Below are 15,612 nucleotides of genomic sequence, written 5' to 3' on the forward strand. Positions count from 1 at the left end.
AGCTCCCTGCAGGCATGTAATACAGAGTAAAACATTAGCGCACTGTCTCCAGCTATTAAAGAAAATGGAAGGAAAGGACATCCAAACCTGTAATGCCAAATTGCAGGATCGCTAGCAAAGTCACTTGACCTGAAGAGCTCTGGGGAGTTGTACTGCACATTAATTGAAGCCCTTGCACAACGCATCTCTCTCTTGGCTCTCCCTGCCTTGTGTTAAGCATCTTCCCTTCCCTTTCTCACAGATGCACCCTCAGCTCTGTTAATATGATTAAAGTATAGTTATCACCAAAAAACATGATGCTGCACCCAAGCTTAGCATTCCTGGTTTGTACATAAATTAAATGAAAAGCAGCAGAGACTCTAATCTCACTCCAAACCGTGAGTTTAGATCATACGCAGACTTCCACAGAGCAAGAGACAGAACCATAACTCACCAGTGCCTTCTCAGCAGAAAGCGAAGATGTTTCAATCTTGTTAATAGCCCTGTTTATTAAATATGAATTAAGTACCGTAACATTTTTCATGTCTTAACCTTGATCACTCACAAAAAATACTGTTCAACACAGTCTCCTCACAGATAAGACAGGGCCTGATTGGTCACTTTGCCGAGACAGATGAGCTGCCTTTGTACACCTCTGCAGTAAGGTGGGCAATGTCAGATCTAAGTGAAATTGGCACCACATCGGTCTCTTATTCACCTTGTTGCCTATAATGGCTGAATGGTGTATTTTTGTGTTGTGTACAGGCTGATACCACTGAAGAAACTGGGAAAAGTAACTGGATCCATCACTCTATCTCAAACACCATTACTGTTGCTCAAGGGAAGCAGCCACTGCTGAACTGCTACTGGCATAGACCATGTGTCACAGACCTCAGGACAAAGACAGCCCCAAACACAAGTAAGACAGGCTACCTGCACCTCCACCCTGTCTCCCAAGCACAAAGACACAGCAAGGAACTGTCCTGTGCACACATAGAAGGTAAGCAAGCATAGGAATAGCAGATATGAACCATGTCCATCAAGATAAAGATAAATTCCCTTGCACTGCATGGCTGCCTACAGACCAGGCTCACTTTCTAGCAGCGGCATTGCCAATGCTGCGGCAGCAGCACAGGATGAAGTGTGTGACCATTTCAGAATCAGTGCTGAGGTCATGTTGGGTTTGGAGATCAGAGTTTGAGTCCACCCACAGTATCTTCATTTTCAGATACCAGAGCTGAAGATTTTTTTCTATAGAGGTTTGTTCCACAGAAACATTATTTCTCAGCACTTACGTCTCCAAGATACATTATTCAGGATCCTCTGGAGCTGAACAGCATTTATTTCAGGATTCTGTGATACAAAAGAGAATTACTTTAATCATTAAATCTCTTTTCTCCCTCTTTTGTCTTCCCAGCATGTCTCATCTTAATTCCCAATTTTCTGGCCCCGCTCCCGTCACTGTGAAAATCAATAGGAAAGGCTTCCTTTGAATACGACAAGATTCTCAGCCTGCAGGAGCCGCAGTCTGCTCCTGGCTAAGTTCTCAGGGCACATCTGAAAGCCACACCACTCTCAGAATCAAAATTCTACATGTTCAAGAAGTAAAAGCATTTGCTTCTTGCTAGGAAAAGCTTCTGTCAAAATATTGCTAACAGAAATGTTAATATGCTTTGGAGAAAATGTGCTTGCTAAATGCAGGGTATGATATCAAATAAATGCAGCCACTCTATCTGAGAGGAGATCTGTATTTCAGCTCTAATAGCAAGGTAGCTGCCATCAATGCGGGATGAAAGAGCAGGAGACAAGTCTGTTTTTCAGGGCATGTTGTCTTCTAACAGGTGACTTGCCCCGGTGAGTGCAGAAATCCCCAATAGAGTAGGATTGGTTAAAACATCCCACTGCTCTGTCCCTGACACTGGGGACAGGAGTTTATGCTTAAGGAGAGTATGTGAGCCTCATCAGCAACCACGGTCTATTCTTGTCTCCCTGGCACCCATGGCTGTTGAAATAAGGATGTTAGAGGGTACATACACGTTTGCTAACACTCTTTGAGCATGTTGATACTGTCGAATTCACAATGTCCCATAGCAGCAAGTTCCAGGAGTTTGCCTGTCTCAGTGTTAACATATTCCTAAAGCACTGTGATCAAAACTGCTGCATGACATCAGCACTGTATGCAAAGCCTAGCCTCTCATAGCCCCTCTCTGTCTCCCATGCTTCTATATCCAAACACCCCTTGTATAGTTAGATGCTTTTACTATCACAGAACTACATAATAACTCTGCTTCCCCTGGTGACGCATGCACACACTTACCTGTTCAAAATGCTTTGTGAAGAAATCCTCCCAGATCTTGCCTTCATATCTGTCAACAATTTCCTTCAGGATATTAAATAAAAGAAATAAATTGAATAAAAACACTCAAGGAAGAAAATCGTGGCCATTCAAGATACAGTTACTTGAAAATGCTTTTCTTCCAGAACTCTGCTCTCCTCCCATATTCTCCCATCTTCTCCTCACTGCTGCAATCAGTGTCACATCACTAATGCAACTCAGTGCTTAGATAGCTCCCCACCCCACAGAAATACTGATTCTTGGAAATAAAATCTCAAGTAGCACTAAGTCTAGAAAGACATTTCCACCCCAAGCTATGAAAGAAAAAGGGTAGGGTTCAATCCACACCAAAGTGAGAACATATACACACAGGAGAATGGAAGGAACAAAAGAAGGAATGGCCCTGCTTATGCCAAGGAAATGGACTACGCTATAAACATTCCCTGCACAAGATACAGTCACACATATATGGCCACCACTCATCTTAAAACAACCTATGGAACATTCTGTTGTGATTAGGGGGATCACATTCTGATCCTACAATGTTTTCAAGCCTGTCAAGGCATGGAAGAAGTTGGGATGAATACAAGAAGCTTTCTAAAAGCTGTGAACGGGAAAGACTACAGAGTAAGATCGTATCAATGAAAGAGAAAAAGAACAGCTGCAAAACAGCAACAAAATGGTGTCTAAAAATCTGCCTTGATTGTTCACAAGGTCAAAGAATCTGCCTGTAAAACCAAGCTACAGTCTGTAAAGTGCTGCAACACGAACACTCGCATTCTCACTCGCCCTTTCAGGGCAACAGAAAAAAACAAACATCCAAGAGCAGGAAACAGAAACACAGGCCTTCTACTCCCCCTATACCCACTCACCTTGGAGAGGATGAAACTGGTGTTCCCACCCATTTCCCTGGGGATGTGAAAGAAAAGACATTAGGGAGATATTGTGGAGTTGTTTGTCTCAATCACAAGTGGCATTCCTCACGCCCAGATAAAGACCCCATGCCACTGTGCTGTGCTATATGTTTTTTCCCCAACGTTATGGCTGCGCTAGGGTAAGCCCACATTTCTATCCCCAGGGGTTGCTGGCATTTAAAGTCTCCAAAGCATGATTTCTACATAAGCAACACCTTCAACACTGTAAGCAGAGACCCCTGGCAAATCTACGGTGCATTAAAAAGTGTTGTGCTTCTCCAGTCTTAAACATGAGCGTGTTTTAAGAATCATTTGTGTGTGCCTAGCTCAATATTTCTCAAAGGGGCGAGATGAGAAAGAAATACTTCAGGCACTGAGCATCCTGAGCTGGGAGAGAATCAAGCTCTCCAAGAGCCAGTGTGCTGCATGCTTCAGTCCTTATGATACCCTACTAGACTAGAAATTCCAGATTGTCCCACCATGCAAGAACTGAGTGCTGACAGAGGGGCAGCAGTGTCTCACCGAAGGACATGCTTCCTGGAAAAGACACGTAGAATGAATTCAGACTCCTGCTGAGGTTCCAGAGTGGATGGCACGATCACATAGACACCAGGCTCCAGGTGGAAGTCACAAGTCACTTCCCGTTCATCAAGGAAGACCTGGCGCTTGTTCACAGGCTGGTGCTGGGTGAAGAATGCTGGAGGCAGCTTTCGATTGATTTCTTCTTGCTAGGGAAGAAATACAGAAGAAATGTGCTCTGTACCAGCTGAACAATGGAACAAATGGCACACAGGGAATTCAAAGGCATAGCACAGATGCTGCTTGCATTCAGATCTCTGGTATCTCTACAGCAAAAGCATCTCAGAGGGTCCATACGACTATCTCCATCCAGCCTGTCCAATATTAAAATGACAAAGAATGGAGCTTCCTACAACCTTATCAACATTATAATACTGCTTGCAAGGAACAGCAACAAGGACTGTGAAAAGATGTGGCTTCTGCCACTTTAAGTTACTGTTGAAGTAATTTGCATACTGGCAGAAAAGACTGCAGGCAGAAAATGCCCTAGAGACTGCTCCTCTCAACCCAGAGTGCTCGCCTTATCTCAGAAGTACCATGCACTCTGTCCTCAGTTTCTTCTTTGCACTAGGTATCTAGTAGCAGAGCACCTGGGATCTGAATGTAGTGCAAGAGCAACCTAATCCCCAGCCTGTGTCAATGGACTACTTGTCATTCTTGGCTCTTGCAAACGTTTCACTCCACAGGCACCTCTCTACAAAAGAAGGACAAATAAAGTGTTTATCTAGGCAATGTTATAAATGAGATTATATTTCACTGGGGGCCTAGTGGAATGCCAAATAAATATTCCTGCCAGCAAAGACCACCATCACCTTCCAGTCTTGGCTGTTTTTTACATTTAGCCATTTTACAATAGTGGACATTCACAATGATAGCAGCTTTGCCATCCATCCCCTTCATCCTCACCCAGAGACTCTCTACCACTTTATCTCTAAAGACATGGGCAGTATGCTTAATCTCTCCCTTATATACAGAGCAACATCTCCACCTTGCCTGCCCTGCCTACCCTACTGAAGAGCTGGTAGACCTCCTTCCCATCACTAGAGACATGGGACTTGGCCCACCAATTCTCACTAATGCCAACTATATCAAAGCCCTGGGAAAAGACTGAAGCCTCCACTTCCTTCTGCATGCACTGGTATTTAAGCATTTCAGATGTGCTCCAGAATTCACAATGCTCCTTGGAGCGTCCTTAGATGCTCTCAGTTTGCAGTCTCTCTATATTGATCTTGGCAACCACTACAAATTTGAAATTAAACACCTGGCTGCCACCAGCTTCCCCCAGGTACATCACAGCAGTATGCTAGGGTTATGCTCAGGCTCCCTCTGCTAGGAAATTTAATTTACTTGTAACCCTGAGAGTGCCCAAAACATTTAAGTCAGAAAGGAGTGGTTTCTTACCTCATGATTACCACGCTGGAAATAGACTAACTCAGAATACAATTGCACTGCTCTGATCATAGCCCAGCTAGTCCTTTGCCAGCTCAGATTCAAAGGAATTATAACTTAAGTGGTGTTTTGAGTAGTAATTTAGGGGAATGTGCCCTTTCAAGATAAAAGACACTAAGCCTTTCCCTGTTTTGAATAATCCTCTGAGATTTGGGTAAGAACAAGGACATACAACAGGGTTTACCTTCCAGAACTTTTTCTTAGATTAAAAAAAAACAAACTCCTTTTAAAAGCAAATACTGGAAATACGTCTGGTGTGACAAAGCAGCAAACACATGCAGTGTCAGCTCCAGAGCATCCTCAGCCAAGAAGGAAGCCGAGCTACCCACAAGATCCCTGGCCTACATGGGACACAGGCTCACTTACCTTCTCAAGACTAGGAGGCAGCAAAAAGGTGATACTGGATTCTGTGAGAGTTGCAGCAAGCCCAGCTCAAACACAGCCAAGGACTGGAATAACAACCCATAGTGGCGGGAAGGATACTGCTGATCCAATAAACAATGATGCCACTTTCAGCACCTTCAAAGATCTAGTGCAGATGCTAAGCAATTAATGACCCTTTTCAAGACCACTGAGACCTCCTGACACGGCTAGTCTTCAGAAGAGTCTGTTGATAGTTCTGCATTAACAGTGACTTGCTGTAACGCCCCAGTGAGCTTGAATATACTGCCACTAGCTGTTGGCCAAAAAACAAAGGCAAACACACCACCTTCAGTGCTGTCAGAACAGCAGCCCAGATCTCTCAGCAAACAGCCAGTTGCGGTGATAAAACACTCACCTGTAGGGCCACCTGCAGGGAGAAAAGAAACAGAGCACGTGTCAGATAGGGACATTTTAGTCACACACACGGCAAGGCTGTATCTGTAGTGGGGAGCAGCTATGCAGGTGCAGCTGGGGCCTTTGCCATTAGAAACCTCAGTCTTTCCCCATCGTCATCTCTCAGTAATGGCAGCCTCATAGCAGCAACAAAAGCTGCAGCTCCATTCAGGGTAAGAAGTGGGTTCTGCAAGACCCTCAGATAAGCAAAGAATTGTGTGGGGAATCTCTCGCTCCTCCTAGTGACAGCCACTTATTCCTGGATATATAGGGAACCTGCTATATTTCACACCTTGTAGAGTGAAAAGCCAATGAAGAGGTGAGGAGCTCTGTTTCGGTGTTTGCTGCTGTGCTTCTGCATCAGAGATATAACCACATTGCAGGAACCCAGGTTTCTCTTACTGTCTTCACTTGCTAAAATGTTCAACCAGTACTGTGGGTTCATCCAAAACATGCCTAAAAAGTAAAACAAGAAAAACACTTAGACACTATTTTCCATCTCAAGATTGGTTGCTAACTTCCCATTTGATGTTTGGGCTCAGACTGAATGGATCCCAGACCTCCTGGGCTTCCAGAATTCACTGAGATTTGATTTTAGGGTGCAGTTTACAAGCATAGTGGTAAAATTCCTATGTAAGACGGAAGGAAAGCTCAGGAACAAGGAGCTTCATTTCTGCCTGACTGCTGTTAAAGTTTATTTTGTTTATAAATGTATGATTATTCCTGTACCACATGCAATGCATGGGATAACTGACTTTGGAACCTACCTAACCAGCTTCCAGAAGGTTTCTGTGCCTCTGTGACTCCCAATCACTTTACTTAAAACAATGCATCCTCATGCTCTCCAAAGAGTAAATTTTAACAGACAAGTCTAACACTCCAAAGAAGCTGGCTGGCAACTGATCCTAAGACTTCTTCAGCTTATTTCATAACATAACCAGCTGACTGCCCTATGTTTGCGAGTAATGCAGCTTCTGTGATGGCAGAAGCTAGGCAGTGTTCTTTAGCTGTTTATTTTTGATGCTTGTGTGGTGAGTTAAGAAAGAACATTCTGTTGTCAAATTTGTGTTAAGGAGTATAATGGTGCTAATAGTTGAGGTAACAGAGAAAAGTCACACCACAGAGCACCCAAAAGAGTGCTAAGCACCCCTCACCCTTGGAGAATCCCAGACTTCCTCCTGCTGTGCTTCCTTTAACCCATCTCCCATTCTTCAGAGAGTACATCCACTTTTTCCCATCTTCCTGGCTCACCAGGTCTGGAGTTAATTTACAGATCACAAAGTCTACAAAATGAATCTTAAAATCTTGCAGAGACATCCTGGGAAAAAGAGTGCCAAAAGACATCTTGTCAGCAGTTTAGTTTAGTCCATATGGCTCACTAAAAGAAAAGGAAAGCGAGAAGGGAACTTCAAAGCCACGCCATTCTGTGTTACATATGGTAATGCTCAAATTTTATTATGTAGTAAAGAAGCAAGCATCTGCTCCAACAGCAGTATCTATCAGTTGCAAAAGCACGACACAAGTTTCTCTAAAGGACAGCGGCAGAGATTGAAGCAATATTGCCACCAAAGGGACCGCAGTGAAATTACACAGGTGCCAACATTGCCACCTCGTGGCACAAGCTGTAGAGAAATGACAAGCCAAACAAGCATGAGCTCCCTAAAGTTATGTTCAAAATAAGAAGTAAGACAACAGCTATTGAAAGTTTCCGTGTCACCCAGCAGCCCTAGGAGATCTGGCACTGCCCCACTTCTCCCTCACTCCTGCCCTTTTTAAGAACAGCACTGCCTCTCACATAATCAAGCAGAGATGGAGAGCAAGCAAGCAAGGTCTGTTAGAAAACAGGTCACATACATCTCAAATTAAATGGCATAAGAAGAAAACAAAGTCCTGTTTAGTCTGCAGACACAGCCCCAGAGCTACCATCAGAGAGAGGAAAGGCAAGACACTGATGTTACCAGAACTCTCCATCTTCCTTCTTTTTCCTCAGCAAAATTTTCTCCTTAGGGCTCAGCAACTCCCACTTGTAAGAGCTGAGGGCAAAAAGTATGGAGCGACTAAGCAAATGCAGCCTGAAATTCAGTATAGAAAACATAGGTCTACTCTATAAAAGGATGCCCAAACCCTTGTCCCCACAGATCTCCACGTTTAACCCTTGCTGAACACAGGCCCCCTATGCCTTCAGCCATTTCAGAGTCTCCACAAGTATTCTGGGTATATGAGATAGCTAAACAACTCTAGTTCTCTCCATTAGAGAGGCTTCACTTCCATCAGCCAGTCCATTCACTTACACACAGATTCCTAGTAGTTAAAATACAAATACCTAGACCTGTTCTGCTGGTTAATTTTCTGTCAAAAGAGACCTAGTAGGAAGAGTGCTTGGCATACTAAATGAATGAATAGGCCAACAAAAAAGACATCTGGGAGTCATTTAAAAGTCAAGCCTATGGTATGCTGTTCATTATGCTCCTCAACAGCAGCAGCTGGTACGTTGTCATTATGTGGTAAATGCACAGAGAAAGTATTGCTCTGCAGACAAGGTGAAAGTCACTCATGTTCCCAGCACCTCTCTGTGCTCATCTCCCCCTTCCCCATCCCCAGGCCTCAGCAAACGGAGCCTGTGCAGCAAATGACACAAAAAAGTTGGGACAGAAGGAACATACTATCATTCATAGAGAACAGGGCTACAAGTTTACAGTTGCTCATGGTCTGGAATATAACCATTGTTCTTCACATCAAAAAAAAAATCAAGTCAGATTAAATATATGGCTCACTTCCCTCACTAATTACATGCTTCCCCAAGCACCCAACTCCAACACTTTACAGCACACGGAGGTCTTGGCCTGGTCCCACTTGTGATAAAGGGCTGAGAGCCCTTAGATATCCTATTTAAAGCCTCCTTAATTGTTAAGCTATAACCTGTCACTTTCTATGCCATCTAGATCACAGCAACACAAGCAGCATCTGGTGTTCCAAGTATGTTTTCTCTGGCACTTCAAAGAACTGAAAAAGCAGAATCGAGTCTTACTGAAGCTGTATGTGTGAAGTGAGGCCATCTACACAAGCACTGACTGCTGGAGAAACATAAATCTCTTAGATCGTTGTTTTGAAACCAGAGGGCCTGGGCAAGCAACAGCTACATATCTTAAAGCTCCTAATTTGAGACTGAAGATGGCAGCACCCTTCCTCTAAGAAACTTTCCCTCACACTGAGAATCAAACCTTCCATTTTTCAAACCCACCTGTCACTCCAGTCTCCGTTCCATTCAATTTTCCCCCATGGATTTCTCAGTCTCACTAGGTTTTCTGGTCCATATTGGCAGGTCACCTGCAGAACATACAGTAGCACTACGTTTGCCAACATCTCAGCAGTTGTCATCTTTTTAATATCCCAGATGCTAACAAGCATGATAATAAAAACCACAAACATACAACTCTGAGCGTAAATGTGAAGAAATTAAGATGCTTTATCTTACCCTTGCTAAGTGAAACCAGAGACCTCACAGATTCCTAATTTGGAGGCTCAATCCTCCTTTTCAACACCTGTTTATTTTGTGGTTCCATGGAAATAGAACTGAACTACTGTGAAGCTAAATCCTACCACAGTGCAATGGGAGACTATGCCTATGGGGCGGCCATATGAACCAGTGCCTCTTGAATTTAGATCTGTGGTGGGAGCCAGGTTAACTAGGAGTTACACTGGCAGCATACAGTACAATGGCTGACTTCAGATCAGACCAACAAGCTCAGCTGGTCTCTAATTCCTGCCTGACCCTTAATCCCATGAGAACAGCTAGCCAAATTGACAGACACATCAACAATGAAGCCTTGTAATTAAAACTTTCCTGCTCTATCTGGGAGACACAGGCATGTAGCATCCAGCTCATAACATTTCTTCCAGCTTTCCAAGCGCCTACTGAAGAAATGCTAAACACTGCCTTCCCCCACATCCATACCACTGTCTGAAGTCTCAGAAAATCCTTGCCAATCTGTTTTTGAAACTGGATAAGAGGAGTCTGCCATGAATCCAGCAGGAGAAAGCTTGAGCTGGGCTCCTTAGGAACTATTAATTTACTGACCCATTCTGTTAGGCAGACATCTTAAAGGCATTCCCCATGACACTTAAACAAATCAGAGGGGTCTATCTGCTACTCTGTACAGAAGCCCTACTCGGTTCCCTTCCCCTCAGGCACATCTCATCCTTCAGTTTTTCACATTCTGGCCCTTGTATTCAATTACCTTTTCTTCTCTGTGGGCCCTCTTCTGACTGCAGAGGAAGGCTTTTTACTCTGAGCAGGTTTCAGTTCATCCTCCCAGCATACATAAATGCCATTTGTAAGAGATGCGCTCAGTGAGGCCCTGTGACTCATTCCCATTCTTAGAGATATGCTGATCTATAACCACTGAGAAGGTCGCATGCTAATCCAGACGCACTTGAAAGCGAATTTTTACCAAGCCCCGTCTCTTTTAACCTTAGACTAAGAGAAAAATACTAAGATACCACAGCTGCCATGAGTGAGGGCTTAACCTAAGTTTGCAAAAAAAATTCTGAACTCCAAACCAGTCTTGACCCAGGATATTAGGGCTATTCTTACCTTTCTAATACCAGTTACTGTGTAAGCATGGCCAGCAACAAGTCCATTCTTCAACACCTTTGTTGTCTGTATACAGGGAAGAGAAATGGAAGAAAAATAAGCCTTTTATTTCAAACCTATCTACACAGCAGGCTTATACCGACATCAGACACATACACCTGTGTAAGCAGTGACTCTCAAAAGCAAATTGAGAGGGTGGTAGTTCAGAACATGAGTTCAAATTGTGGCTCCCAAACCTCATGCTAATACTTCAGCTGTTGGGAAACCCTTAGTGTTCTGCAAATTAAAACCTAACTTGGACTTTTTAGAAGTGAGAATGTGAATGGTGGATCTGGCCAATGATCCACAATTCGTGAGGGAACTTGGGTGATCATGCATCAAACATACAGCAAAGTATAGCTGTTAGCAAAAATGTGGCTATTACGATCTCAGATTTATTTTTTCCCCTCTCAAACCATTCTTCATTTGCTTTTGAGAGTCACCAGCTATAAAAATGGAATAACTGTTTAATAAAAAATTGAAAAATGAGAGGTTCTTATTCAACAGACTTTTTGATAAAGCACAATAGGGAGGATCCTAAACACAATAGGGAGCTGAAGAACAGCAGGGGGGGAAGAAACCCATGTGCAATCTTTAAGCTTAAGAATATGATTTCTACAGCAAGTCATATGTTAGCTTTCTTCCTAGGAATCACAATGTCTATCTGAGCAGAGGAAAACTTGACTGGAAAAACTTGTAGCTGTGAAACCATTATTCTCACCCCTAACTGTGTCTGACAGCACATGAGAGATCTGCTGTAGGTCGCTCTTGTCAGGATATCCCACAGATCAGGAGGAGCTGCTGGAAGCTTGATCTTTATATTAACACCACCTGTGAAATCCACCAAGGCTTCTGAAACTTGTCCGATCTGCAGATCTTCATAGGAGCCGTAGAGTCTAGCAAAAAAAGACATCAGAATACTCTTGGATTTATAGCCACAGACAATAGGTTGAGAGGTATGTGCCAATGAAAGCATATAAGAAGGTGTATAAAGGCTTGGGGTTTTTTGTTTGGTTGTTGTTTTTAACACAAAATACGCTGTAATTCATGTTTAATGTTAGGGGAATATTTGGCATGTAGAAAGAAGAGTTATCTAGCAAATTGGGTCCTAGACTGGCCATAGGCTGAAAAGAACTGCTTCACTCATTATTGATCTCCTCACTAAGCAGTAGCAAGAACATGCCCATCACTGCTTTTTAGATCACTCTGCCTTAGCAAATTTTGCCTGAATACCTCACCACACACTGTACCACATCTGATACTCCTTAGTTCAGCCTCCAATCTGATTTTCTTCACTACTGAAGAGCAACTTTCTCTCTTTGTTCTAGTGTGACCACCAGATGAATATAGTTGAGTTTTCTCTCCTTCTGGATGACCTTTGTCTCAGTACTAGCTAGATTTTTTTCCTGCTCTGCTTATTTTTCCCATCTCAGATTATTTCAACCCAAGAATAATAAACTCCAACAGTTATGACTTGTTGCCGCCTTCTTAGTCCCACTAAACCACCCTAGACAAAACAACCCAAGGAGAGAAGCCAGTATTTTCAGTATGCCATGTGACTTGTTGAATGCTTTAACAAGTTGAAAGGCTTTGTAAGATCTCAGAGCAGGAACCTTTATCAATCAAGACCAAAGCAGAACTCAGCAAAAGACTCCCAGAATGAAACACCCTGATGTTTCTCAAACTGGTATTAGATCACGAGGGGCATCAGCAATCATTCACCTTTGAAAATACCTGTCCTTGGACTTCCATTCCTCTGCAGTTTGCAAAGAAGCCATCATCCTGGCCAATTCACTACAAAAGGAACCACCTAGGGAATAATCCCCCAGAATACATCTGTTTTCATTTCACATCCTAAACTTTTGGATTTAAACTCAAGGGCCTGAATTGGCAAGAGTTTCTGCAGTGGGAGATTTTACTCTTTAAAAATAGAAAGATGAGAACCATTTACAACACTCCAAATGTGGCAAGGCCTAGGAGATGCATTTATAAACAAGTACAAACTGCACAGGCACAAGCCAACATGTTTCAGAGAGACTATTTTAATAGCTTAGAGTGAGTCACTTACTTAGCATATGCCTTTTCCAAAAGGGCTCCCCAGAACACATTCTTATAGACTGAAGAAACAAAAACCAGCTCTCCCGCCTCGTTCACCGGCAGGCGATCATCAACCACCACGTCGACCCATTCACCGAAGTGCCAGAACTGTCAGGAGAAAGGAATGAACTGATATTTTCCTCAGAAGGAACCTCCCTTTGAGGCAAGTGCAAAGGCAGGATTGCTTAGCTGCGGGCTCAGTATGAGCTGCTTTGGATTATGGGCTGTACTAGATCAGTGGGAGGTGCTGTCTCACCCAAAGATTCAACTCATCAGCCTTACCCAGACAAAGGAGAAAACACAATGTGTCAGGTGTAAAAGGGGGATTAAATAGGTAAATGAGGAACAGTTGAGCTTTCAGGGAAGGCGTTCCCAATTACAGCGTGGCAGAGCTGCAGTAAAAGCAGAGTAAAAACTCAGGGACTATATGACTGCTGCTGCTATGTTAAGACATTTGTCTTGATTAAAATACTGGATAGGGCCCAGCTGGGGAGAAGGGACAAACTGAGGCAGATCCTCAGACCAGTTAACCCCCTTCCTGCATTGCTTTATGGAAGTAGTGATGGGCTGCCCTCCAGGCCAGGATAACTCCCTGGCCACTTGCCCTTGGCCAAGGCAAACCTTACAGAAATTACCCAAGGGTTTGACATACACCATGACAGGGGATTTCTGAAGACCTCCCTCGCTCCCATAGAGCAAACATACCCGGAAGTGGAAAATGCCAGCATATTTCCTCTCAAAGCTCTGGTTTTGTGGCACGACTGCAGCTAAGATGTCCTGGTGGAATGTCAGGGCTTGCAGAGCTGCCAGGAACCAGCAGTTCCCTGCGCCAAGACAAACGGACACATGCGGTTGGCTGAAAAGTGAGACCTGTTAGCCAAGTTCAGGGGCTCCATGAAGATCCTAGAAGAGCTGTTGTGCTTATGTCTTTTAAATTATAATGAACAATACACAGAAAACTAGACCACATGTGTGCTTTATTTAACTAAACCATGATGGTTTTGTAACTGCTCTCTTGTTATCTTTTCCTTTAGATATTGTTTGGTTGAATGATAAGTTTAACACGGAATAGCTGTCAGTGTAAACATTCTGTTTTTTACTGGCATTACACATTTTTGTACAAACATGCTGTTACAAAACCTTTCCCTTTTTCTTTGAAAATACCAACTTTTTCAGAAGAGGAAAATCACTTCCAGTGGATCTCCCAGGCGAAGCTGTACCTTGTGTTAAAGGGCTTATAGCACCTAATAAAAATCAATTCAGTCCTGCCCTGTTTTGCAGATGCTAATATATCTCTCTACCTCCAGTAATGTGGTACAAAAGTGATTTTTTTCAACTTCAAAGCTGAGAAGAGAATGCATTCTCTCCATCTCTTAGGTTTGAAGATAGCAGAAGTCTCAGATTTTCCTGCTTCTATGGTCTCTGCTCAGTTGTCAAGCAGCATCACTAAAAACCACTAAGTGCACACGGTGACTTCCCATTGCAGCAACAGGAGGCACAAAAGCAACACAAAGAGCAGCAATTTCAGCTTGTGGAGACAACTGTCACGCTTTAAATTCCACCCTGACACTTGCCAGGTTTTTACTGAGCCTGTCCCACCTTAATGATTGTGTTATCCACACCATGCTAAGTGAAGCAACACAGGTGTGTTACACCTATCCCAGTTTGATTTAGTCAAAATCCCATTTGAAATGTTATTTTGTATAAAACCACTTATATATTTATACAAAGGAATTTTTTCCTTACCCACTAATCCTTGGCAGAGGTCAAGTTGTTTTCTGTTTGCAGCATAAAATACTGGAGATCTGTGCAAAGCCTGGGAAGCACATGGTCAAAGAGAAGAGGAGGTTAGCCAAGTTACTAACATGAGCTATTTTAGCTTGAAGTCAAGAACTTTGTCTGCAAAGCTGCAGTCTCATGAGATGAGAGATGCAGTGAGTTTATCATTTGGAATGTAAAAAACTAATGGATATATGACAAAAACACTTCTGCCTGATTTCAGAATAATTAAGGTAGCTTTCTCCCAGAAGACACTATTGTAGTTCAGATGTAACACCAGTGTTGGCAGGTACCCAGGCTACTCTGGCACAAGCCAAGGCACATCAAATTTTGCCTACACAAAATACAGTCCCAGAGATAAACTAGCAGTGCTCAGATTCATCAGTATAGTTATTCACAAACATCTCTGTAAGGAGACAACCCTTCAGACCTGCCTCTGCTGTAATTGCTGACAACTTTCAGCAAAAGAGGCTACAATGGCAGAGCAGAACTGTTCAACTTTCAGCTAACAACATGGCTGATATCACCACCATTTAACTGACAGTCAAGCTACAAACTAACTGATACCTGCTACAGAAGTTTCTGGTGATGTGACAAGAGCATGACTCCTGACTAACCATCCAGAAAGAAATTATGCCCTAAGTCTTTTCTTCTCACATGCCCCTGGAGTCAAATTAATAACCCAAGTGCCAAACTTTTGTTTCACTCTTATTACCCACAAATTGCTCAAGTTTATTTTCACACTGCTGGCTATCCCTTCAGGCAGTAGCAGAGATGGCAAATCCTCAAAAGGCTGTTACGGTAATTAGACACCAGCTCCTATCCTTGGTGAATTTGGATGTTCATTTTGCAGGCCATCAGACATAGATACAGCACACAGCAAGGCTGAAGGCCAAATAGCACAATCTCAGTGTTTCTTCTGCAGCCAAGGGACTGAAGGATACACAGCATCCTTCCTTGGAGAGTCTTTGCTGAGCTAAGTTTGGCAACAGAGCAAATGGCAACCTTCTTCTTCAGGAAGCTTTACAGCA

At 43.2% G+C, this 15,612-nt stretch overlaps 1 protein-coding gene across 3 annotated transcripts in view; it reads right to left on the reverse strand.

Annotated features, from left to right (window-relative positions):
* LOC107310842 (calpain-14) overlaps window positions 1-15,612 on the reverse strand; it is a 32,078-nt gene that overhangs the window by 7,014 nt on the left and 9,452 nt on the right. For 2 of the 3 annotated variants that reach the window (XM_085542737.1, XM_085542736.1), the window contains exons 4-12: window positions 14,549-14,618; window positions 13,508-13,626; window positions 12,774-12,910; window positions 11,427-11,601; window positions 10,667-10,732; window positions 9,314-9,399; window positions 8,031-8,105; window positions 7,227-7,390; window positions 3,820-6,528 (exon numbers count right to left, since the gene is read on the reverse strand). In XM_085542737.1, the coding sequence (XP_085398863.1) occupies window positions 6,359-6,528; window positions 7,227-7,390; window positions 8,031-8,105; window positions 9,314-9,399; window positions 10,667-10,732; window positions 11,427-11,601; window positions 12,774-12,910; window positions 13,508-13,626; window positions 14,549-14,618 (1,062 nt within the window). In that variant the 3' untranslated portion in view covers window positions 3,820-6,358. Of the gene's footprint in view, window positions 1-1,274; window positions 1,333-2,296; window positions 2,360-3,186; window positions 3,224-3,750; window positions 6,529-7,226; window positions 7,391-8,030; window positions 8,106-9,313; window positions 9,400-10,666; window positions 10,733-11,426; window positions 11,602-12,773; window positions 12,911-13,507; window positions 13,627-14,548; window positions 14,619-15,612 lie in introns of those variants that run through there. The other variant, XM_085542738.1, reaches the window with a different exon arrangement.

The sequence above is a fragment of the Coturnix japonica genome, chromosome 3 (genome assembly GCF_054131305.1).
Source record: "Coturnix japonica strain WE chromosome 3, WE-NBRP24, whole genome shotgun sequence".
Classification (NCBI taxonomy): domain Eukaryota; kingdom Metazoa; phylum Chordata; class Aves; order Galliformes; family Phasianidae; genus Coturnix; species Coturnix japonica.